General features: G+C 31.1%; 4 protein-coding genes across 4 annotated transcripts; 2 read left to right on the top strand and 2 right to left on the bottom strand.

The window, feature by feature from the left end:
* The first annotated feature begins 1,284 nt into the window (after positions 1–1,284).
* LOC125827787 (octanoyltransferase LIP2p, chloroplastic) lies at positions 1,285–3,612 on the top strand. The gene is made up of 4 exons (XM_049507121.1): positions 1,285–1,426; positions 1,510–1,774; positions 2,116–2,266; positions 3,231–3,612. The coding sequence occupies exons 1-4, from the start codon at positions 1,296–1,298 to the stop codon at positions 3,542–3,544; spliced, it is 861 nt and encodes a 286-aa protein (XP_049363078.1). The 5' UTR covers positions 1,285–1,295; the 3' UTR covers positions 3,545–3,612.
* A 261-nt stretch (positions 3,613–3,873) lies between these two features.
* LOC125827783 (uncharacterized) lies at positions 3,874–6,736 on the bottom strand. Its single transcript, XM_049507117.1, has 5 exons — positions 6,597–6,736; positions 6,403–6,490; positions 5,666–5,998; positions 4,331–4,671; positions 3,874–4,247 (listed from the first exon to the last, which is right to left on the bottom strand). The coding sequence occupies exons 1-5, from the start codon at positions 6,672–6,674 to the stop codon at positions 4,029–4,031; spliced, it is 1,059 nt and encodes a 352-aa protein (XP_049363074.1). The 5' UTR covers positions 6,675–6,736; the 3' UTR covers positions 3,874–4,028.
* A 4,774-nt stretch (positions 6,737–11,510) lies between these two features.
* On the top strand, positions 11,511–13,495 carry LOC125827776 (allene oxide synthase 1, chloroplastic). The gene has a single exon (XM_049507106.1). The coding sequence runs from the start codon at positions 11,658–11,660 to the stop codon at positions 13,239–13,241; it is 1,584 nt and encodes a 527-aa protein (XP_049363063.1). The 5' UTR covers positions 11,511–11,657; the 3' UTR covers positions 13,242–13,495.
* Positions 13,496–16,161: 2,666 nt separating this feature from the next.
* On the bottom strand, positions 16,162–20,168 carry LOC125827755 (wall-associated receptor kinase-like 14). Its single transcript, XM_049507080.1, has 3 exons — positions 19,431–20,168; positions 17,610–17,687; positions 16,162–17,452 (listed from the first exon to the last, which is right to left on the bottom strand). Exons 1-3 carry the CDS (start codon positions 20,143–20,145, stop codon positions 16,212–16,214), a joined length of 2,034 nt encoding a protein of 677 aa, XP_049363037.1. The 5' UTR covers positions 20,146–20,168; the 3' UTR covers positions 16,162–16,211.
* Between the last annotated feature and the right edge of the window lie 5,154 nt (positions 20,169–25,322).

Raw genomic sequence — 25,322 nt, forward strand, 5'->3', positions numbered from 1 at the left:
ATGGAAAGAAGGATTCGTTTTTGGTTTAGGTATATACGTGGCTGAATTTTAAAATAGCAGCCGCTTCCAGCTTTGTCACATTGAGCAAATCAATTAGGAGTCTCAAATAGACACAAGTTGTTATTCTTATACTACATTTTAGACGGTCATTATATTAGCATGAGACATTTCAACTTCTTCCTTGCCTATGAAGTTTGTAGTCCGTTAAATCAACTTCAAATTTTATTTAGACATGCCATTTAAATTTTTTAAGTTATATTTCATAGTTATAAAAAAAATAAAAATTATCAAAACTTTTTCAATTTCTATTCAGTCTCTTAGCAAATGCGCAAATTATATTAGTTCATACTTCATATATAAGATATCGGAATATCTTGATGTACTACATTAAAAAATAACATAATTCTATAATTCTTTTATAGTAGAATATTTGTCGTCATACGTTGTTATAAAAACGAAGTTCAATATTGAAATCACTAATCAAACTTGAAATTATACATTTTAAAAAGTTTGAAATTGAATTTAAAATTTTGCTTATTTACATAAATAAGTTATAATTTCAAATCAAAACTATAAATTTAAGCCGTAAATTCTATGACCAAACGTCTACTATATCTCTTGCTTTTATGATGGTCATCGGTTGCTTGTTTGATTGGGAGGACTTGCACATTTATATTCGTTTTGTTCTTTTGGTTCATCTATTATCAGTTTCGAGAAAAAGTTCACCCATGTCATTATTTGTTAATTAAAAATAGTTTCGGTTATACAAAATTAGTTTTTACACATGGTCAATTATGATTTGCATTAATTAAATTTAAACTTTTCACATATTACATTTTTAAGACCACAAGATGAAACTATGAGATTACCTACTTTTAACTTTTTTCAAATCATTTTAAACTTATTCTAAGTTATCTTTGATAAACTTTTCAAAAGTTAAAACTGATGTAAAAAGTATGTTTGATAACTTTTAAGTCAATCAAACAGACTCTAAATAATTTGGCAAGTCAAAATAGATCAAATAAATTAAAACGTCTATCTAAATTGAAAAGTAATTAATTAAATGAATTTAATAATTCGTATACAAATCCAAGCGGAGGGAACAAGAAGCCGTGATCTTTCTTAATCTTAAAAGAACAGCGAGTTCAGTTCAGATTAACACTTACAGAATCTTCAAATATCCAATCTTTTTAATCTTTTGATTACATTTTTTTCTCCTAATTTTTGTATAATTGGGATTTTTTGTTATTAATTGGTTTTGGTTCATCGGTTTTTACAGTCTATATATTGCAGAAATGGTTGTTTTCACAAATTCGATGTTCTGTTCAATTCCGACATGGAAACTGGGAAACCCAAAGACTAAGCAACATTGTAGTACAGCTATACTCAAGAGCCCGACTTTAACAAGCTGTCAAGCCAAAAGATGGTAAGATTTTCTTGTTGGCATTTTGACAAACACTTGTTGTGCAATTTAAGGTTTTTCAGTAGATTAACTCTGTTTGACTCTAGCTGTGATTGTTATGATATGTACAAAGAGTTAGTTCCATATGCTAAAGCGTGGTCCTGGCAAAAGACTATTGTCGATGAGAGGAAAGCACAAATTGAAAGGGATGAGGATCTTGCTGACACACTCATTGTGTTGCAGCATCAGCCGGTTTATACGTTGGGTTCTGGTAGCTCTGAAGAGAATATACTTTTTGATGTAAAGAATGCTCCTTTTGAATTGTATCGAACAGAACGTGGTGGTGAAGTTACTTATCATGGCCCTGGTCAGGTACATTTCTAATTTCACTTGTTGCTGCCTACTTCCTTAACTATCTTGATATAGTTGATTACTAAGCCAAGTATATAGGTTGTTCTCGATGCTTGATGTCGTTGGTTCAAAGGCTGGCAATGTTTCTATTCTAAGTTGTCTAGTCAGATGTATCAGTAACCAGATTTTGATGGGCTATGATTATCTTGACATTCTACAAATTCCCGTATCAAATGTGGTTTTGACAAGACTGCTGTGTTATACTTCATTGGGTGGCTGTTTGTATGCGGGATTAGGATAACTCATGTGTTTGTTTGAGCTATTACGTTTCTGACATATAATGCTTCTATCTGAAATTGTAGCTAGTTATGTACCCCATCATCAATCTTCGATATCATAAGATGGATCTTCATTGGTACCTCAGGAGCCTTGAGGAGGTGATTATACGAGTTCTTTCTTCATCATTTTCTATAGAGGCTTCAAGAATTGATGGCCTAACCGGTGTTTGGGTTGGTAAGTACTGATTCTCCATATCATTTGGTTGGCCATATTAGTCTTTCAGTGGTATTATCTGATATTTCTGAAAATGACTTGGGCGTTATGGTTTTAGAAAACCTTTTGGTAAGGTGATAGTTCATAAGATATTTCTTGTTTGAAGATTTCCCATGTGCCTAGGGGTATATGAATGGCACTTGTGACTTGACCTGCATAGTGCATCCGGCCATATTTGAAATCTGTTACACTATTAAGCTGATCAACAGTTTAGTTGTGCCTGGATTTGTGTATTGAAGGGATTACTTTTCTTACCTTGGAATAAACCTTTTATAGGTTTTACAATGATAATCTTCAGATAAAAGCATTCTGATTTGTCAATGCTTATTACCATTCATCTAGAGCGTTTATGAATCTTTTGAAGCATACTTGATACAGACTGAAACTCGCAGAAGTTATCTCCAATAATCTTATTACCAATTGCATGTTCCATTCCAGGAACAATTCTGGAGATAGCTTTACAAGTCGCTCCTTTTTAAAAAAAAACTAAATTTTGAGAAGTAGCTTAACTGCACACTTTCTATATATCTCCTTGTCAAACAGAAAAATAGTTGGTTGGGTGCTTTCGAGAGAAATAAGAAGTGAATAAAAGGTATTTCCTGGGCGAACAAACAAACTAAGCAAGATTTGAGGGAGGATTAAATAAGGAATGGACTTTTTTAAAGGAGATAGAACTGTTTCATTGTAATCTAAAATTGCTTTACTTGGCTTATCTGGTAGACTGTTTTAATTTTCGTAGTTTGAGAGGTAGAACAGTCTTAAGAGTCCTAATCAAGAGTACATTGTTATTCTCCTCCTTCCACCCACCTCACCAAAGAACCTTTTCGTCCTTCCTCAACCATAAGTATGGTGTATTATTATTATTATGCCTTTTACTTCTGAAGGAAGGCATGTAATATTTTGATCCAACACTGGCTTCTTTCAGGGGGGCGGAAATTAGCTGCAATTGGCATTCGAGTATCTCACTGGGTCACATATCATGGCCTGGCACTGAATGTCACCACAGATCTGTCACCCTTTCAACAGATAGTTCCATGTGGGATTCGTGACCATCAAGTTGGAAGCATAAAAGGATTGCTGAGGGAGCACTCCCACTCTAATGGCCGTGGTACAGAAAACCATCAGGACATTGATGATGTCCAACTTATTGATATTACTCATAAATCTTTAGTCAAGGAGTTTTGTGAAGTTTTTCAAGTTGATCTCCAATGTAAACCTTCACCTGTTTTAATTTCTTGAGAAAATCCTTCTCCTGGCTTGATTAGGTTAAAGACTTATTCTTGGAAAGTGAATTATTCAACAGATTATACAGAAAGATCAGATTTGTAGCAATTATATCTTCAAGTGCATTTGTCTCTTTGATCCAAACCATAACCTTGTACCTTTTCCATTAACAACTTAAAATGGTGCAGAGCAATTTGCTTTTAGGACAAATTGAACATGTATGAGACAGATTCAAGTGTCTATCAGAGATTTGTATATGAACCTTTGTTCTGCTGCTTGATACTGGAGTGTCATTCAGATAACGTATTTATCGAACAGCCACATCTAATTAAATTTACCAGGATAAAACCATAATTGATGAACTGAAAGCTAAGGCATATCTCTATTATTTAGCTCAGAAAAGTAGGACTAGATACTGCACTAGATCATTTAAATTAATGCAAATCAAAGTTTCTATAAAGCAAAAGAGAAAAAAGATCAACATCTTCATCTACAAAGATTAGTAGTTCTCAGAAACAGGTCTGGAAGGAAAGAGCCTTTGAAGAAATGTAAGCAAGGACCATAAGCAAATTACTCCTAAAACTTGGAAAGTCACTATCATAGCAACCAATGCACCACTTCTGTCAAACAACTCGGGCGTGACAGGAGCTCCGCTCATAGAAAACATCAACTTCTCCACAAAATGGACGGATCTCGTCAACTGATATATCCTATAAATCTGCAAAGATTTGAAATCCTCAGTTCCATGTTGACTTGCCTTTACCCCGAAAAGAAAAGGAAAAAAATTAGCAGTTTGCATACCTCAAAAATAATTGGCACCAAGGGCCAAGAAGATGATCCGTGTCTGTCAAGAAATCTCTCGAATAAATACTGTACCAAACAGCCAACCAAAAGAGGAGCCACTGCAACCAAGCCTGGCAAGCCAAGTGAAGGCCAGGTAACATATAGAGCGAAGAGTGGGGCAAAAATCTTAAACCCCATTACAAAGAAAGCAGATGTTATATATCCCTTAAGCCCAGTTATGAGGCTCCATCTCTTTGCACTGAATTGTAGATATGGCTTCTGAACGCTGTCAGTGACCCGAAGATATGTCGCAAGGCCAATGTAAAACATGACCTCAGAGAAAAGTGAAGAAACAATTTCTGCATAGACAGATGTAGATTTCAGTAATTTTTCACATGAATAACTGTAAGTGCAGCTGAATCGTGTGCATCTAGCTATAATTTTCACAATCTCACAGCTCGTACAATTTGGAAAGTTTTTGTTCTTTAAATCTGATAACATGCTACATTCTAGTAATGGTAAAATGGATGAGATTCTATTAAATGGTAAACCATTTCGACCAACAAGAAACTTTTGGGGGAGAAAATTGACTATAAAACTGTTATATAAGATTTGTAATGTTGTTGCTTAACAGCTTAAACAAACTATCTACACATCAACCTAGTTGGCCAATTGAAAACTATCATAAAATCTATCCAGGTATCCAAAAGTAACACCTTTAACGTACACTTAAAAGTTGACCATTTTTTACTACTACTAACATTCAGTTGAAACAAAAATTAATTCATAAGAGTAGGGGAATCTTCTAAGACGTTAAATCTTATTTTTCACCCGTTTAAGCATACTTCAAGTTTCATCTAGTGTGGGTGTATCTTTTTTTTTAAAATAAGACAAGGGCATTTAGTGTGAGTGTATGTAATTACCCATTATAATTGTCTGAACCATTAGATTCTACTCTCCATGATTGACTAGAATAAATGAATGCTAACAAAACATAGAGAATTAAATGCATTATACCAAGACAGACAGACCCCGTTCATGGCGGAGTAAATCTCCCTTGAAAACTCAAATATCAATATATATATTCTAGCTGAAAACATTAACCTTGTCTGACTTCTCTGTTAATAACAAACTAAAATAAATTGTTGATTAAACTGAAAGTGAATTATCCTAAATTATGTTAAGACTAAGGACTAAATCAGTCCTCACAATATCATCAAACATTCACAGGTAATGATTAGTTAATATCACTTCTGCAAGTTTACATATCCAATCACCAGGTTAATCAACATTAATGGTTACAGAAACAGCACATAGAAAGTAACAACCAACTCCTACTCTACTTTCACATACCTGCAAGAGTTGCATTCTTAATCAAGTCATCAACGGCAACCACAATGAAGAACCGAGGAAGCACCAAAGAAGAGATCAATGCAATAGGAGCAAGAACCCATAGAAAGGAGCCTCTTTTTTCCTCAAAAGGGGCCGACACCAACTTACTTTCTTCAACCATTTGGTGAGTAATCCCTTGGAATGAAACAGAACCTGATTTACCCCGAAACGGTTCAGACCCATTACTGGTGATCCTGCTCACATCCCTACTTTCCCCACCATCATAATTCAACTTCCCTGGAGAACTCGAATTAGAGGCATACGCTATCAATCCCCTCTTCGGTGACGGACTAACTGCAAAATAAAGGAAACAATGCCATAATCAAAGAAATGTATACATCCTCGAAAACGGAAATTGGAAACAAAGCCAAAGACTGTCTTTTGTAGCAATATAGAGGTACCCAAAAGAGGAAATTCAAAAGAAAGCATCATATCATAACCAAAAGAGGAAATTGGAATGAAACATGGATGTTTAAATTTCAAACCAAAATTCTATCTTTAAAGCAGTACTTACAAAACCCAACAGAGGAAAATTAGAAACAAAGCAAAAACTATCTTTTGAAGAAATGTAGAGGTACCCAGAAGAGGAAATCAGAAACAAAACATGAATATCACAATTTCAACCCAATATTCTATCTTTAAAGCATTTTTTCACAAAACCCAACAGAGGACATTGGAAAGGGGGCGAGAAAATTTACATTTTACATCGTTCTGAACCAAAGGGGGGGTTCTTTTATCCAATCGAACATAGCTTCTTCTACCATGATTCTTCCGCACCACAGAAATCTACACAGAATTAATAAAATTTACGAGTGTATATATATACAGATACCGAAAATGCTAAAACAAAAAAAAGATCAAATACACAGAGAAATGAGAAGAAAATAATTACATTGCGAAACTGGAATTGAGAAAAATTGGGGATTGAAGCGTCATGCTGAAGCAATGAACAAGCAGATTGAAGATTCATATTTTTGTTCTGGATTACAGTACTAAACCCTAAACCCCCATTTGAGCTCCTTCCCTTTTTTTTCTTTTAAATTTCAAGTTTTTAAATGTACAAAAACCTCCCCACATGTTTATGTTAATGACACATGGACTCGTGTAGTTTGCAATATTACGGATGATCTCTATTTCTTATGTAAAGTGATTGTAAAATTGATTTTGAGTCGAGCTAGCTTAGTTGAATTTGTTGCAATAACGAGTTGAATCGAGCTCAATCGAACTTTTTTAAAATATAATTGAATTCAAATCGAGCCCGAATCAGCTTTTTAGTTTTTAGATGACAATGTTCTTTGTTATTATAAACTATAATTTATATATTCATACCCATCATATATAAAAAGAAAAAAATCAACTATTACAAAAAGGATTTTAAACATACGAGAAGTAATTCATGTCAAACGATCCAAAATCCCACCAACAAAGATTAATATAGATCGGGTGACTAGATTTTACTAGAAAAAGAACAAGAAATTCCTAAAAATAATTCTCTTGATTTCTTTGGGAAGAAAAAAAGATACGTAAATTTTCGCTTCATAAGCTAATATATCACCAAGTAGAATTTGTTATTTTTATGTATATTTTTTTTATAGTTTTGGAGTTTTTCGTAGTGAGTACAGGTTTTGGGCAAAAAAAAGTTGAATACTTCAAATCAAATTCCTAAAATAATGCTAGTAGTACTATTTACATGGGCAGTTGGCTTCCTAACGTAACCAATTCTTTTTTAGAGTTAATATCTTAAAATGTCATTCAACTTTGAGATATTATATTCTAAAGTCATTAAATTTTGTTTTGTATCAATAAAATCACTCAACTTAGGTATTTGTATCAATAAAATCATTCAACTTAGATATTTGTATCAATAAAATCACTTGACTAAATTTTATTATTTAAATCAATTTAACATGCCAAAATAATTTATTTTTTTTGCCACGTTCATTATTAAAATAATAAAAAACCATCGATTCCAACGTTCACATTGAGGATCAATTGAAATTTATCCCGAACCTCACTAATTTACACATTGAGGTTTTCAGTCAAAACTCACATGAAAGTTGAAACGTCCAAAAACCACAACTATGCATGTGAATTATTTTTGCAGTAGTTATTTTTTTCATTTGCATATATGGGAAAACGCAAACAGAAAAGCAGTTTGACATCGGTGCAGAATGCAGATAGAAAAAGCATATAAAATGTATAAGTAGTAATATAATAGGTATAATTAAAAAAAAAATTGGAAACAAACAAAGTTGAGGTGGTGGGGTTTTAATTTTTAATCTTAGAAATGAGAGTTGTAGAGCGATTAAAAATATGTAGAGTTGAGCCATTTCTTTATTATTTTAATAATGAATATGTGATAAAAATAATTTATTTTAATAATAAGAGTTCTGGTTTATTTACGTATTATTTTAATAATGAACATGATATAATAAAATAATTTATTTTATCATGTCAAATTTAATTATTTTAATAATAAATTTAGGTGAGTGATTTTATTGATATAAATGTCTAAGTTGAGTGATTTTATTGATACAAAACAAAGTTTAATGACTTTGTTAGATAAATTCTTTAAATTGAGTGACCTTTTGAGATATTAACTCTCTTTTTTATGAACTAGTCATGACTCATAATATTAATTGGCTTATAGTTAGTAGTATACTATATGGTAATATAGTAACTCCACTTTCCTAATAAGTTAAATTACATTAATGATATGCGTATACTTTTGCATTATATATATAAAAATTCACTATATTATAGTACAGTTTGTATCGATCCTCTGAAAGTTAAGTCTTTGATTGGATTCTATAGCAATTGATCATAAATGTTTTAAGAGGCGGGGTGCAAGATGAAGCAATTCTTGATAAATAATTACATGAAAATCTTAGGAATTATACTTTTATACATAGGGCTAGCTTATGCTTTTGCATTCAGAACTTAAGTCTCAAATTCTAGGACATACGCTTTATAGATCAACATTTTCATTTGCGCCCCAAAATATTTTTAATATGCTCCGCCTCAAAATATGCCTAAACGTCTTTGAAAACACCGATCATAACTAGGTATCTATGTTAATGAGGCATGTAACTAGTTTCTGGGCTCCAAAGGCTTAATAATAGACGGTTCAAAGTTGTTTGTAAGATATGTTCCAAATTAAAGTTTACATATACTCTTAACCAAATACTGATTAAAGAGACTCGAAGACTTAAAACTCTTACTTTGTCCTATTGCTAAAATTGTTTATAATATCAATTTGTTTCCTCTCTCTGTCACGGTTCAATCATATAGTATATTATTATTATTTTTATATATTTTATACTATATTATATATGACAGCAACGGTACCAACTCCCATGCAATTGTATTTTTTATATTATAAATAGCGTGGGGGCTTTAAAATACTTATACACAAATCTTGAAATAATATGAGGACAACTTTTTTGTAATTTTAAAATTCTAAGGTTAAAGTCTTTTGCTATTGAAGTAAATTAGATAGATATTTTCTTTCATAATTAAATAGATAGATACTCATGTAGCGTGAATTTAAATCTGTTGATATATACTATTATGTAGCTTAAACTTCAACTTGATTGACCTTACTTAAACTTCAAATCTGATGATATGATTGACCTTTTTCTCAAATAGTAAATATCCTTTATCTAAATAATTTGTTCGGTTAAATCAACTCAATAATATTTTTAATATGATCCCCCCACACGATTTCGCTCAAATAATTTTAGTATTTTTATATCTTTTATGTAGCTCCTTAATCCATTGATCAACTATGAATTTGGGACTTTCTTTGCATGCTTTACAATCAACAATATATTTTCAATATGATATGATATTATTCGTTTTTAATTTTAAAAAATGAAAGGAGCACACGTAAGTATAGTATGGACGGTAGTGGGAATAAATTAATGTGCCGGCACAAGCACAACATCTTAGGTTTGGATCAAAATGTTTGACCACTGCAGTCTTTGACTTCCGTCCTATAATACGTTACCAGGTCAATTCAACGCCGTCCAGATGGAAAACTAAATACTCCTATGTGTTACACATAACGGAAACTTGTTAATTTCACGTTTAAACATATCATGGTGACTTTCATTCGAAAAAATCAAAATAATTCGTCTAATAAATGGTTAAAGTTATACAGATACTAATAATGTAGGAATTACTTATGAGTAAATTTATGTAGATATTAGTTATTTTATCTTTTATTTTGTATAAAATGGTATATAGATTTCCTCATAATTTATGTATGTATTAGTTATGTTTGTTTCTAAATTGTCAACTAAATGTCATATTAATGTTATACGTGAATAACTTATTTTCTATTTACGTACCAAACGTTTATATAAATTTATTCAAAATACGGGAAATAAGACCATTCGTTGACTATTTAATTTATTATTCTTATTATTGTTTAATGTAAAGCTTTCAATTAGGTAACTACAGGTTATAGAATATAATAAGATATTATATATTATATAACTATAGTATAGTTACTAACAAACTGAATATGAACATAAATGAAAAGAGAGGGAAATGTTCTTCAAATGTATAAAAGTATTTTTGTTGTTGTTGAATAAACATATTGACTAATTTAAAAGAATAATGTCATCAACTGGTCTAATTTTGAAAACTTAATATAAAATGTTAGTATTATTCTATATAGACTATTCGATTTGACCTTAATATTCGTGTTTAACGCATCACTCTCCCACATCGTGGAAAGTATAAAAAAATTCATAAACGAATATTGAAACATTAAAGTTTATATTATAAGTGAATTTGGATCAAGTGCCTAATCTCTTTTTTTTTGGTTTGTCAAGGTCAAAGTATGGAAACTGGATCATGATATGACAATATGAAATATTTAATCTAGAATTTTCTTTTCAGTGTTTATCCTTGTTGAAATCAATTTCAAACTTTACTAGTTCACTATATATTAAAAATAAACATCCATTTTTACCTATTTAGTTTGAAAAATTAAAAAATAAATATATTACTTAATTACTAATTTACTCTTTTTTGTTAACTATAATCATTTCTCAATATATTTTTTAAAATATTAAATTTATTATATTCAATAAGTGTAAAATCATCATTTTACTTACTTTTCCTTAAGACATGTATCAAATAAATACTAGATAAGTAAAAATAAATGAAGCTCGAAGGAAGTATCACATTGCATGCTTGACTAGAAACTAGCAACAACAACCAAAAAATTAAAATTCTAAAAAAGCAAATTTGACAGAAACCACATGTCAAAGTGGACGGAAAACGAAAAACAAGCCAACACGAGAAAAGCAATCTGTGTACAATTATTAATTTAGTAATTTTAAGAAATTAATGAGGAACAAAAGGAATCAAAGACGGTGGCATGAAAAAATAAATAAATTATTTCTACTTAGATCCCAAAAACAAATAAAACACGAGCCAGATCAATAATAAAAGCACCACAGAAACCAATAAGAAAGTGCCGTTTTTTTTTTATATATAATTTGTCGCACGCCTTTGTTATGCGTATTACTATATTTTTGTGCCATCAAGCCCACCCCACAAACCATAATATATCATTAATATCTCATGATTAAGACTCGAGGCGGACTCAGGATTTTTTCTATGAGTGTTTAGAATATGAAGAAGTAAACACATAATGAAGGATCAACATTTATTATAGATACATAAAAATAATAATTTTAACCAAATATAAATAATATAGTTTTTTTTTGTTGTAGAGGGTTCGAATTCACTCGGGCCTACCTGGCTCCGCTAATTGATTGAGACCTCAAATGTCATCACCTTACTTTTGACATCACACATTTGTTTATTTATAGGCAAGAATACCCACAGAGATTTCTCATTCTCATTCAACTATATTGAACTCCCCTTCTCTTGTTGAAGAAAAGTCAACGAGTTCAATTCTTGATTTCTAACAGAAATGGCATCAACTTCTCTTGCTCTTCCTTCTCTTAAGCTACAATTCCCCTCACATAAATCATCTTCTCGTAAAAATTCATCGTCTCATCGTGTTAGTATTCGTCCCATTCAGGCTTCGGTGTCTGAGAGACCGCCATACATTTCATCACCATCGACATCGCCACCTGTTAAACAAGCAAAACTCCCAACCCGAAAAGTCCCTGGAGATTATGGACTGCCATTAGTTGGTCCATGGAAAGACAGACTTGATTACTTTTACAATCAGGGCAAAAATGAGTTTTTCAAATCAAGAATTCAGAAGCATCAGTCTACTGTTTTTCGAACGAACATGCCACCAGGTCCATTCATTTCATTCAATCCAAACGTTGTTGTTTTGCTGGATGGTAAAAGTTTTCCCATCCTTTTTGATGTTTCTAAGGTTGAAAAAAAGGATCTTTTCACCGGTACTTTCATGCCCTCCACTGATCTCACAGGCGGTTATCGTGTTCTCTCCTATCTTGATCCTTCCGAACCAAACCATGCCAAATTGAAGAAACTCATGTTTTATCTCCTTTCATCACGGCGCAATGAAGTTATTCCAGAGTTTCACAATAGCTACTCCGAGCTATTTGAAACTCTGGAAAACGAACTCTCCACGAAAGGGAAAGCCGGACTCAATGCAGCTAATGATCAAGCTGCATTTAACTTCCTGGCTAGATCCTTATATGGCATTAATCCTCAAGACACCAAACTTGGAACCGATGGACCTAAGTTGATCGGCAAATGGGTGCTGTTCCAGCTTCATCCTTTGCTAATTCTCGGCCTCCCGAAGGTTCTTGAAGACCTTGTTATGCATACTTTCAGACTTCCCCCTGCCTTGGTGAAAAAAGACTACCAGAGATTGTACAATTTCTTCTATGAAAACTCAACTTCCGTTCTTGATGAAGCAGAAAAAATTGGCATTTCTCGCGAAGAAGCTTGTCACAATTTGCTATTCGCAACATGTTTCAATTCATTCGGTGGAATCAAAATCTTTTTCCCCAATATGTTGAAATGGATAGGCAGAGCAGGGGCTAAACTCCACAGCCAATTAGCTCAAGAAATTCGTTCAGTCATTTCATCAAACAGTGGGAAGGTCACAATGGCGGCCATGGAAAAAATGCCATTAATGAAATCAGTAGTCTACGAATCCCTCCGAATTGAACCCCCAGTAGCATCACAATACGGCAGAGCAAAACACGACATGGTAATCGAATCCCACGACGCATCATTCGAGATCAAAGAAGGTGAACTCCTTTATGGATTTCAACCATTTGCAACCAAAGACCCAAAAATCTTCGACCGATCGGAAGAGTTCGTCGCCGATCGGTTCATCGGAGAAGAAGGGGAGAAGCTGTTGAAACACGTGTTATGGTCAAATGGATCGGAAACAGAGAACCCATCGATAAATAACAAACAGTGTGCCGGAAAAGACTTCGTCGTACTGGTTTCAAGATTGTTGTTGGTCGAATTGTTCCTTCGATATGATTCGTTTGAGATTGAGGTCGGTGCATCTCCATTAGGAGCTGCAATTACCCTAACTTCTCTGAGAAGAGCTAGTTTTTGATTAACACTGGCTTAATTAAGTAATTAGTAAACTTGTTTAGTGTATTATATTTCATTGTTATTAAGAAATAAGAATTTACAGAACAGAGCATGCCGGCCGGAGGCGGGGATTGAGGAAGAGGCCGGTGATGTGTATAGTTTAGTATAGTAATTATTTTTTGTTGGAAAATGGAATGTGCAACTATTTTTACTCTTTTCAATGATCAATGTAATATGTTGTTCTCAATAAATACAATAGTTAATTCACCCTCGAAATGACATAATTAAATTTATAAACGTGATTTAAGAACAACGTATTAAGATGATCAAAATATATGATTTTTGTATTGTAATGTGGTTAAGCAATGTGTATAACATAGAAGAAACAATAATAAAACAAAAAAATACTGAGGCGAACCAAAAATTTCTAACTTTATGAATTTTAAATTTTATAATGATGATTTCAAATATTAATAAAGTGGGCTCTAAACTTTATATTTCTCCACGTTTAATAAACTTTTTAATACAAATACATTATTTAAATAAAAGTTATTGAATTTTGACTGAACATACACCCAAACATCTAGCTCCGCCTTGAAAGAATAGAATGAGTATGAGGTCCGTTGATGCCCGACAAATCATAGGGCAAAACTTGATGTTAGTAATATAATTTTTAGAATAACAAAAGATGGAGCACGAGAACTTAAGAGCATAAAAAAATAATTTATTGAAAAAATCCTACGGAGCAACTTCCATGAAACTCGACCTCATGAAGACTCCCACTTACTCACATTTGCATATGTTGCGCAACTTTTTGAAACTTGTTGCGGTGTAGCCTGAAAGACAAATTCATGCATGCCTAAATTCAAAACGAACAATATGTGTTATGAACTTAACGAGCAATATATGTTATGAACTTACCGTATGACACAAAATCAACATAATTTCTCACTCTTTCTTCCTTCACCATGAAAATGAATATATATATGAGCAACTTACAAAAATGACTATATTTATAGGGTTATTGAAGTTCAATAGCTATAAGTATGTTATTTATAAAAAATGACTACAATTTATATCTTTTTCTAGCTGTATTTCTTTATATATTTTTATTTTTCTATTTATACACTAATACAGTTTTAATTACAATGAACTAAATAAGGAACATATATTAATTGTGTAGCATATGAATACTTTGAATTCAAATTGATATCTCTATTTATAAGACTTAAAGTATTAATATATCAAGGATACAAGTATTTATAAAAACTTAATGTATTAATATATCAAACAAGGTAAAGTATGACAATTTGAAAAACGAATACATTTTTGTTATTAAAAAAATGAATACAATATAGTATATATATATATATATATATGAATACATTGTTGTTGAATAAAAGATGGATACGTGGACAACATAGAAACAAGAAAAATGGAAAATAATAAAATGTGTAGGTATCAAAGTGTGTAAGTATTCGCTTGTATAAAAAAATTGATAAATCCAACAAACGTCAATCTCTTTTTGGTCAAGTTTTTTCTGTAATACTTGAGATTTGGTGTTAACTCATGTATTTGTTTATAAAAAATATAGAATTAATGTATTCAATTATACTTGTATTGCCTAATCAATCTTTTAAATTGGATAGATTACTTATGTATCCAGATATACTTGTATGTACAAATCACCATTTCAACTTGTGTTAATATTACAATACAAGTATCTATGTATATAAGTATTCTACTATATACAAATTTGACAATCACACAAATCCCAATCTCTTTTTGCTCGTGTTCTTCCTTTACTATTTTTTTTTGTATAACTATAACCATTGTAATGGAGAAAGCAAAACAATTCTTCAATCGAACCCTTATATATAAAAATAGATGAAAATATAGATGGATACAAATATAATCTTCATAAAAAAAAAGAGAAAAAATCAATTAAAAGATACTTGATGAAAATTCAAATCACAATCACACAAACCTCAATCTCTTTTTGCTCATGTTATTCCTTTACTACTTTTTTTTTTATAACTATAATCATTGCAATGGAGAAAATAAAATAATTCTTCAATTGAACCCCTATAAAAATAGATGAAAATATAGATGGATACCAATTCAATCTTCATAAAAAAGAGAAAAAAAAATCAATTAAAAGATACTCGATGAATTCAAATCACAAAAATTGCTCCTAGAATCATCAAAAAGATCTTAAATTAGAAGGAATATGGGAGGAAAATATTGAGAATATGTGATATAGGAATATTGATGAAAGAGAAAGTATTAATGAGGATAAAATTGAAAAACTGACCACATAAAATGTGCCTAGACATAATTAATTATCCTTGTGATAATAATTTTCCTATTTAATATTTAATAACTTTCCTGATTATTTGTATATAATTAACTTTGCTATTTATTGTATAGTTATATCCATATAACATAAAAATAATAAACTATAGCTATTTGTTTTAAATATATATTGATGTTTGCCATATTCTATAGTTTTTCCTTAAAAAAGAAATAGTACATTTCAATGCTTCAACATGGGCCTAGAAATAAAACAAGTGAAAGCCCAACTATATTTCAGTATTAGCTGACTGGTGCATTCGTATAATCTGAGAGCTGGATTTTAAAGCGCGGTTATGGCATTTCACTAGAGAATTTAGAAAAACTTCACTGTACTATTTTTTAATTACGAACCAAAAAGTGTCCGGTGAATGGTACTTTTCATTTTTTTAAACTTCATAACAATAACTTTAAACTTGTCATTCTAAACCCCGCGTCCAAACAAACAGCTTCACATAAATTGAGACTGATGAATTACTAATTGATATAAAACAAATAGAAATAAAAAGAACATTTAGAAGTACAGACCAAATTTGGCATGTGTAGTAGTTCTTGCTAGTAGTAATATTTTGCTAGGATACTACATTTTTAAATGTTCTTGTAAGTAAATTACAATGAAGAAATTTAATCCTTTACATAATCACTTAACTATATGATTAAGCAAACTACTACAAGATGGAGAGCTTTGCTCACTACTCCATGGATCTTGTACTGATACAGGGGAATAATCCTTTATTTTACTCTCTGTCGAAAATATATCCATTTCTTGCTTCTTAATTGAAAGATTCAATGGTTTTTCACTTGCATCTGAAGTTGATGAAATTGAAGATCCCTCTGATGAACCTGTTATGTTATCTTCCGAATTCGTCCATCTACTTAGCCTAAGTTGTTCCAATTCAATCGCTACTTCCATCATCGATGGCCTCATATCGCGATGAAATGCCAGACACCTGAATGCCAACTCTGCTACCTTGTGAATAGATGAAAGTGTCCAAGCATCCATATGTAGCTCGATAAATGGATCGATGATTTCATCTAAGTTTCCCTTTCCTATCCTGTCAATAGCAAGTGCAGCCAAGTTTATTTCGTCTTGAGGACGAGCAAAGTCTACTGCTTTTAGTCCTGTGATGATCTCAGCAAGAACAACACCAAAACTATAAACGTCGCTCTTATCAGACAACTGAAAGTTCTGATGATACTGAGGATCAAGATATCCTGGAGTTCCTTGTGGTGCAGTAGAAATGTGAGATGATTCAACCATACCGAGTCTTGAAAGTCCAAAATCTGCTACTTTTGCCTTGTAATTGTAATCCAAGAGTATGTTACTTGACTTAACATCTCTATGATATATTGGAGGGTGCGTTGCATTATGCAGATAAGCTATAGCTTGTGCAGTTTCTGCACCAATTGTAAGACGAACGGGCCATGGAAGCCCGTTCCCTTTTTCTCTTTGTATATGTTGTGACAAAGTTCCATTAGGCATGTACTCATAAACAAGAATCTGTTCACCATTTTCGATTGAGCAGCCCAAGAGACGAATGAGGTTCGGATGATTGACAGAGGAAAGGAGCTTGATCTCATTGATGAATTGTTCAATGCTATCAGTATCTCTGTGTCTAATTCTTTTGATAGCTACCCAATTGTCATTTTGAAGTTTTCCAGAATAAACTGTTCCATACGCGCCATTTCCTAGTCTCCGTTTCTCAGAGAAGAAATCGGTTGCCTTTTCCATTTCTTTGTACTGATAAACAGGGATGCTGATCCCTGTAGTCTCACATAACTCGCGGCTTCTTCTTGTTCTGTTTTGGAAATTCAATCTTCGTCGAATAAAGCAGCATATTAGGCCTATACTAACCATTAACGAAGCACCTGCTACAATACCTGGAGAAATATATATAGTTTTGATCACTTTAGATTAATGTGTTGTATAGCGAAATTGAAATAAGAAAGGAATACGAAAACAATTTCATTTCAACTAGTACTAGATGTTGAGACTCTGCACTGTCAGCGTATATAACTTAAATCAACGTAGAATTACCTCCAACAAGTACACCAACTCTTGTGGTTCCTCCACATTTGCCTGATAGGTACTTTGAAGGGTTGCATGATGTTTCATCTGCATTCACAAAAAAAATAAAATGGAATTAGTAATTGGACACATACTACTCAAGTGTTGTGATGGGACCTGAGGTATCGCGTTCAAGCCTTGGGTATGGAAAAAATCCTAATAGGGACCGTTTCTTTTTAATAGGTGATGCAAATTTGAACTAGTTCAGACTCCAATACAAATACAGAACATTGGATGGAAACAAAAAAAAAGTAATCACGAATTCGTATATATTCCTTTTCAGCTTATATGTGGAGGGTCCATTGATATTGTTGAGTTACTATCTTCACGTAATATGATAGTGACTTTGTTTCCATTGTTCATTCAAAACCAAATGGAGTTTGATAGAAAATGAAGAAAACAAAGGAAAAAAAGGCCTCTTCCTTGACCAAACGATGAAACAAATTTTGGCAGGATATCTTAATGGAATAACATGAAAGGACATTATACCAACCAATCAAAGTATTCAAAATTTGAAGTTTGTGAGTTTTTGCAACAATCTCAAGTTAATATACCATAATAACTCGTTCACATATAGGGTATGGGTATGGGTATGGGTATGGGCAAAAGGTATTAAGTCTTCGTAAACCTATTAATTGTGATTTAGATGTCTGATTGAACAAACACTCGATTTCAGAAGCACCATTTAAGTGATACTCGTAGTGTGTGAACATTTACAGGATTACCCACCTCGAATAACTTTAGATATGCATAAACATTTAATCATTTTTACGTGAACTTCAACTTAGATTTGCCTTTAATTTTGGCATTGATAAGTGACATTAAAGGCAACAACCATCACTATTCTTGGGTCCTACCTAGATAGTCACGAGTTGTTCCGCTGATGAAGCAAACACATACGTGATTGTCTTTCATAATGTTGCCATTATTACCTTAATTTATGAAAAACGACAATCACAAGTTGCTCTAATAAACAATTATAATTTGCTTTTTTTTTCTTGATTTTACCTTTACTTAGTATGAACATGAGAAAAAAAAACTCTTCTTCTATTATATTTTATTAATAGTATACACTATTGACTTCCTAGTTCCTTAACATGCACTCCATGACCCTATAGTTGGAGAAAATTGAACTTGTATAGGAATAATTTGTTTTCATATTTCTGATTGATCGAAGAAGGTTTGATTATTCAATTCAATCTTACAGTTTTTCATCAATTATATGTTACTTTACTTTTAGGCCGCCTCAGCATGCCATCTTTTAATAATATATTTATACTTGGACCCATGTTTTTAAAAAAAAAAATCTAATTATGATGTTCTCCTCTCACCAAATTTGGTTAAAATTCCCACTCATAAACTTCAATTTCATTTAGTTAAACCACCCAACTCATAACCAAATTAGGTGACTTGAAAAAAGTTGAATATATAAAATATCACATTTTTGTATATGCAACCTAAAATTTCTAATTTTGAAAAGTCAAACTTATTTTCATTATATTATTTCTTTCTTTAAACTAGAACATGTTTTTATTTAAAAAGTTGTTGAATAAATAGTTAACTAATTAAAGCAAAATTACCTACAATGAAGGCGGATTTATGATTCAAATTTGAATGCAATTTTTTTGGTAATACAATCCTCCACGGATAAAATTTTAAATTTTATATGAAATTGTTACATATTTTAACATGATATGTCGAGTTCAAATCTCCTTGTTACTCATAATTAGATAGATTTTAATGTGTTTGACACCTAATTAAGTAATTAAAATTGTGTTCTGCCTGACGTACCTTTCCGGCAGCCGGAGCCGGCTAAGAAGCCATCTCCGATGAACCCTTCAAAACACTGACATCGATATCCCCGTTTCCCATTAATGGGGGACGAGATTTTAGTACAATTCGCATTAGAAGAACACCGACAATGTCCATGAACCCACCACCCCAACTGAACCACCTGAACATCCAACGAAACAGCCGAGCTATTCACAGTTGACTCCACAGAAATTGCAGAAAACAGAGAGCCGCACCCTGTTTTCGACAAATTCTTCAAATTGATAAAATTGTTCTCACTATTCGGCTCAGAATAGCAGCTCATGTTTTCTTTCCCACAATCAAGAATGTCAAAATGGGTTTGAATCATCGTAGAAGGAATCAAACAGCTGGATTGTGAAGAACTGCAATTCTGGAAAAGTATTCCGTTTCTTGAAGTGGGTGCGTAATTTGGGCTAAAAAGATTGTGAATTGCTGAAAATGGTCGGCTGCATTTTGCTAAAAGATTGATTAAAATGGTATCTGAAGTTACTGATTGAACTGGGAAATCGTTCATGAAAATTTCTTCATTTGAGGTACAGTTGAGCTGAATTGGGCAGCCATGGGAAAACCCAAAAGGAAATGGAAGGAATCTGTTTCCACATGAATGGGTACAGTTTGATCCAAGAACTATGTTTGATGAAAAATTGAAAATAAACAAACAGAAAATTGTTCTGAAATGGAGAGGAAAATTCATGTTTTGGGGGACATGTGAACAGGGGATGAGGAGAAAGAAGAAGAAGAAAGACAATTGGTAAATTGATAAAGAAGTGAATGAAAAAGGGGATTGGGGAAGAAATAAAGTAATGAGAGCACACCAATTAGAGTTGGGCCGGAGTGATAACTAATCCTTCTGTTTTAATTAGAGTTTTCGAGTTTAAGTAAATATATAATTATTTTGTTAAAGAATATTTTATCTTTTCTAATAAATATACTAAATATTAAATGGGATTAAAAAAACAAGTACTTCCTCCATTTTATGTTATTTGGCTCAAATTGATTTGACATATTTCTTTTTTTTAAAAAAATTAAACAAAGAATAAGAACGATTTTTTAAACTTTAAATTTGATTAATATTACTTTACATAGTTATTAAAACATTTATTTTTAATATATGGGTCAAGGAAAATGAAATAGAGGGAGTAATGAAAATACACCTAACGATTATTATTCACTCTCCCGTTTCATTTTGTTTTTGACAACTCTTTAGTTCTAACTTTCCACATGATTTATTTAAGATTATAAGGAGTTGTTTGGTATGAGGTATAAGGTATAATAATCTCAGAAGTAAAACACATGACTATTTTATCATGCATTTGGTTGGAGGTATTAGGTTGTCCTAATATTTTTTATTCTACTATTTATATCATAGTGATGATAAGTTATCACTCATACATGCATGGTAAAATAACTTATCTTAGAATAACTTATTCTGAAATAATTTGTTTCCAATCAAACAACCCCTATTATTAAAAGACACTTTCATACATCCTAAGTATTCTTAATTTAAGATCATAAGTTTTAAAAGATATTCTTATCAATTTAACTAAGTCAAATAAATTAAAACAAAAAAATATATTTAGATGAACTACTTTTATGTTTAATATTTTTATATATGAAATGCTTCTTGATACCCTTTTTTTCTTAATGAAAGATGACAAAACATGTAGGGTAGCAAAATGATATGTCTAACGAACACTTATTTGGTCATTGACTTGACTTATCTACAAGTTGGAAATCTAAAAGCATCCACAATTTATTAGTCATAATATGATATAAATGTTGCAACTTTTTCTTTTTGTAACGTTAGACAGATGTACATTTCGACGATTTATTAGCCAGTGACCCACCATCAATCTTTACCCTGCATTAATTAAAATTTTAGGTCCTTTAGTTTCACTATTTGGACACTTTTTTTCCCAGCAGTATAAGAAGGTTAGATCAATTAAAATATGAAACCTATGTAATTCATAAAAGAGTATTTACTAATTATTTTTCATATAGCGAAAGCAGAAGAGTAGGATGAATCATAATTGAAATTTATTGATCGATGGTGATTATTACAATATATTGAAGCAATCTCATATATCACAGTCTAAACACTAAATGATAGAGAAGAAAATATAGCGTAAAATTGCTAATTTTTTTGTATTTGTTGTTTTTCTTTAAGCATATTCCGATTTTTCTACAATAGTCCTTTCCTTATGATTTAACTTTTAGGTGAGTTGTGTCTGTAATCCATTTTTTTTTTAGTATGATATTAGAGTTAGATCCAATCCAAATTATTATTTTTGATGTTAGTTCCTATTATATATTGTTCACGCGTCAAATATTCAGTTTTGGACAGGAAAGGAAGGTCATGTGTCCATTTCTTTATCAGTTTTCCCTCTGATTTCTTTTATTAATGATCATGCATAATGTTGACTTGACATGTTTGAAAACACATAACTACCAGCTGTCTAGACATTAGAAAATTTTTACTATATTACCATGGAATATCTTTAGAAAATGATTAGAACTCCTTATGTTCCTAATTAATTGTCATCTTTTGAATTGACACATCCATTAAAAAAATAAATTGACACAGTAGGTTTATCATTTTACCCCTATTAATTATGAATTGGATGAATTAATAACTTAAGATTTTAAAAAAGTTTTATCTTTTTCAAAGTAATTAATTGAGGGTATAATAGGTAAAAAAAATGTATCCTTTCTTGATATGTCAAAATGTACAAGTAATTAAGACAACTAAAACAAGAAAAATGAACAAGTAATTAGGGACAGAAGGAGTAATTCTTAATATTTTATCTCATTAATAAAGTAACCCTTGAAAATTAACAAGAAGGATGATTTTCAATGGTAGATTTCAGACTTATAGCTCTATAGGTTACAATGTGAAAAGTTGAAAAAAATGACTCGAAATTACTCTTTAAGTACACGTAAGGTTAACCCTATATTTAGCTTCTACTTAATTAGGTATTAATAAAATTAAATGGAAAGCTTAAGATCCTCTTTTTATTATGTGTTCAAACAAATTGAAGTTGTTAAGGTGGGTGTAAAATATGGGTCCCTATCGTTATTTTTAACAAAAAATTGTACAAATTTTTCCAGTAATAATGGTTAAGACTTGAACCATTAAAAACATATGTAAGGACAAAATTGGAAACTTATTTTTTGTTTTTCTTTTTATCAGTTGAATATTGACAAATTTGCAATGCCACACACGGCAATCAATCTTATTTGGTCCATCAATGGCCGATATTTGTAATGTATTGAGGAAAAAATTCGTTTGGACAGTTCAAATTTATTAGCCGATAGTTGAATCAAGTCTGAAAGATTAAAAAATTTATTCGACGAAACAAATTATTTTGAAAGATTATTATCTCATCTTTAATAGTCATACCAAACTAGTCCTAAATGCAATTTCGATTTTTGAAATAAGTTATTTCATAATTTTATTTAATAAATACATCCTAAAACTAATCATGCAATTAATTATACTTATTCTTCATACTAAACAAGCTCATAATCAAATGCTTTTTTATTTTTTCTAGTAGTAGTAGTATTAGAATCAATGTGCTTCCCTATTATTATTTCATCGACTACAAGAGTGGAACTAGAATTTTGGATTCACGGCCCCAAAATTGTAAAAAAGACAACTTATTGAATTTTCGATAAATTATTTACTTATACTAATTATATTAATCGAGGCCAGAACTATTAGCTTAACCGATACACGTACTATAGGGGAAAAAAGTCGCACATTAGGCCACACCCAAAGATTTAGTAGGTACTTAGAGAAATATTCCACACTCACTAATCATGATATTAAATATACTTAAATAAAACAATCTTAAGAACGCCTACTTACTCCAATCTTTCTGAGACACAAACTAGAAAAAATGAATCTAACAACAATAATGATAATATATTTAGTGAAATTTCATTAATGGAATATGAAGAGGATAGAGCGTACACATATTTTATCCTTATCTCGTGAAAATAAAAAAACATCCTCAGAATTACTGCACTGAAAAAAAAGAGAGAATGTAATTCAAGGGATACTAATAGGTTACATTGTACCTCCAAGGCGTTTAATTATGGTTAATATGTTAAATCATGAGTGACTATGTCTTAATCATTATGGTTAATTAGAAATGTTGGATTAATTAACAAGTTTAATGATGGACAGACATGTTTCATGCTACTTAAGAGTTCTACACAAAATTTATTACTTGTAACTAATACAACATTAAGATTATGGAGAAATTATGATGTTGACTAGATAAAACAAAGAAATAACAATGTTGCTACACATGTTATATGATGTCTTTTCTAGTCTATAAATTAATAATTACTTTCATAATTACTAAATAGTGTAATTTATAATACCTAATCTTAACTAACCCTTTCATTTTCATAACAAATTATACGTGGAGGCACGTCTTGAAAGACATGGACGAATTAAAATACAAATGTAATATCCTACAATAAAATAATTAGGGGGGCAAATATTATCTCACCAAATAACAAATGTAATATTCTCATTGATTTCTTTTGTAATATTTAATTTCATTGGGGTTTGCTTTATATATGTTGGACTTTTCAGTAGAGGTAATCATGAAAACAATGATTTGGTTGAATACTTTTTAAATGGATTTCTAATCTTTACTTTAATAATAGTAAGTAATGGACATGTCAACTGTCAAGTTTTTATATCAAATCATCTAAACACTACTTACTCTTTTCATTTTTCGAAAGTCATACAGTTTAAATTTGACAAAAAATTGTACACATCTTATAAAGTCCTACAAAATTTTAATATCTTCAACGGTATCAATAAATCACTGAGAATAATATATCATTTAGAGTAAAGTTATGGAATTCGTCTAAATGATTCGTAACATACACTAGCTTGCCACATTTGGGCTCAATGCATCAGTTTTTGTTTATGTTTTGTTTTGTTTTCATTTTTACATTTTTCTTCGATCACACAAATAACTTTTATTTGACCTTAAGCTCATTTTATTTGTAGATTTAATTCTTTTAGTAAAGTTCATTAAACTGTTAAATTTGAAAAGTAAATTGATTTATTAAAATAAGATATTTTGAAGAGCGACCAAAAAGGAGTTGGCAAACTATACTCATTGACGAATTATGGACGGGAGAAACTAATAGGGCCACAATATGCTAAAAGCCCAAGTCCACTAGTAGTTTTTGTTCGTGAAATTTAAATAAATCTCACTAGTTTATGATCTATTTACTTAGATACATTCTAGTTTGTTATATTATAAATCTTACTTGATTTTAATGTGTTCAGATACATTCAAATACATACATAACAATTTTCTTCATATCATAAAAATAAATAAATTAAAATGATAATCACATTAAATTTACATAGTTTTAATTTCGATTAGCAAAAATCAAAGAATAATTTGAATTAATGTAGAAAGTGATATTTTTATTGCCAACAATAATTGGAACCATAACTTGAAATATATATCATATAATCAGCTAAAACATATTAAATTTCAATAAAACTTGTCGTAATACTGTACTCCAATTAACGTGACATTTTGTGATTAGGACTTTATTAATTTAAGTTTTGTCCTTATTATTGAAATTTGGAACCCTAAATCCGGAATGCTGCCGCTAATGCAATTTGAGTATTTATTGAACATGAGAGTAAAAGAGGTTACGCCCACATTTGGTGCAATGAATTGATTATTAGAGTCGGGTGTCAAAATTTGAAGTTTTTGGATTTGGAATCGAGTTATATTAAGTTATTAAATTCCAAGTTAATGATTTGCACCGTATCAATGAATTAACTAAAATAAGTATATAATTTGAATTAAAGTTATCGAATTCGAC

This window comes from Solanum verrucosum, unplaced genomic scaffold (assembly GCF_900185275.1).
Source record: "Solanum verrucosum unplaced genomic scaffold, falcon-dt-bn FXZP01000064.1, whole genome shotgun sequence".
In the NCBI taxonomy this organism is placed as follows: Eukaryota; Viridiplantae; Streptophyta; class Magnoliopsida; order Solanales; family Solanaceae; genus Solanum; species Solanum verrucosum.

Bases quoted from the DNA above. Each gene is read 5' to 3' on its own strand.
- LOC125827783 (XM_049507117.1), bottom strand. From the start codon at position 6,674: ATGAATCTTCAATCTGCTTGTTCATTGCTTCAGCATGACGCTTCAATC. The intron at 6,491-6,596 runs GTAATTATTTTC...AATTCTGTGTAG, and splicing joins CTCAATTCCAGTTTCGCAAT to ATTTCTGTGGTGCGGAAGAA. The intron at 4,672-5,665 runs GTATGTGAAAGT...CTGTCTATGCAG, and splicing joins TAAGAATGCAACTCTTGCAG to AAATTGTTTCTTCACTTTTC.
- LOC125827755 (XM_049507080.1), bottom strand. From the start codon at position 20,145: ATGAATTTTCCTCTCCATTTCAGAACAATTTTCTGTTTGTTTATTTTC. The intron at 17,688-19,430 runs GTACGTCAGGCA...TTGTGAATGCAG, and splicing joins CGGCTCCGGCTGCCGGAAAG to ATGAAACATCATGCAACCCT. The intron at 17,453-17,609 runs GTAATTCTACGT...ATATTTCTCCAG, and splicing joins AGTTGGTGTACTTGTTGGAG to GTATTGTAGCAGGTGCTTCG.
- LOC125827776 (XM_049507106.1), top strand. From the start codon at position 11,658: ATGGCATCAACTTCTCTTGCTCTTCCTTCTCTTAAGCTACAATTCCCC.
- LOC125827787 (XM_049507121.1), top strand. From the start codon at position 1,296: ATGGTTGTTTTCACAAATTCGATGTTCTGTTCAATTCCGACATGGAAA. The intron at 1,427-1,509 runs GTAAGATTTTCT...GTTTGACTCTAG, and splicing joins AGCTGTCAAGCCAAAAGATG to CTGTGATTGTTATGATATGT. The intron at 2,267-3,230 runs GTAAGTACTGAT...GGCTTCTTTCAG, and splicing joins CCTAACCGGTGTTTGGGTTG to GGGGGCGGAAATTAGCTGCA.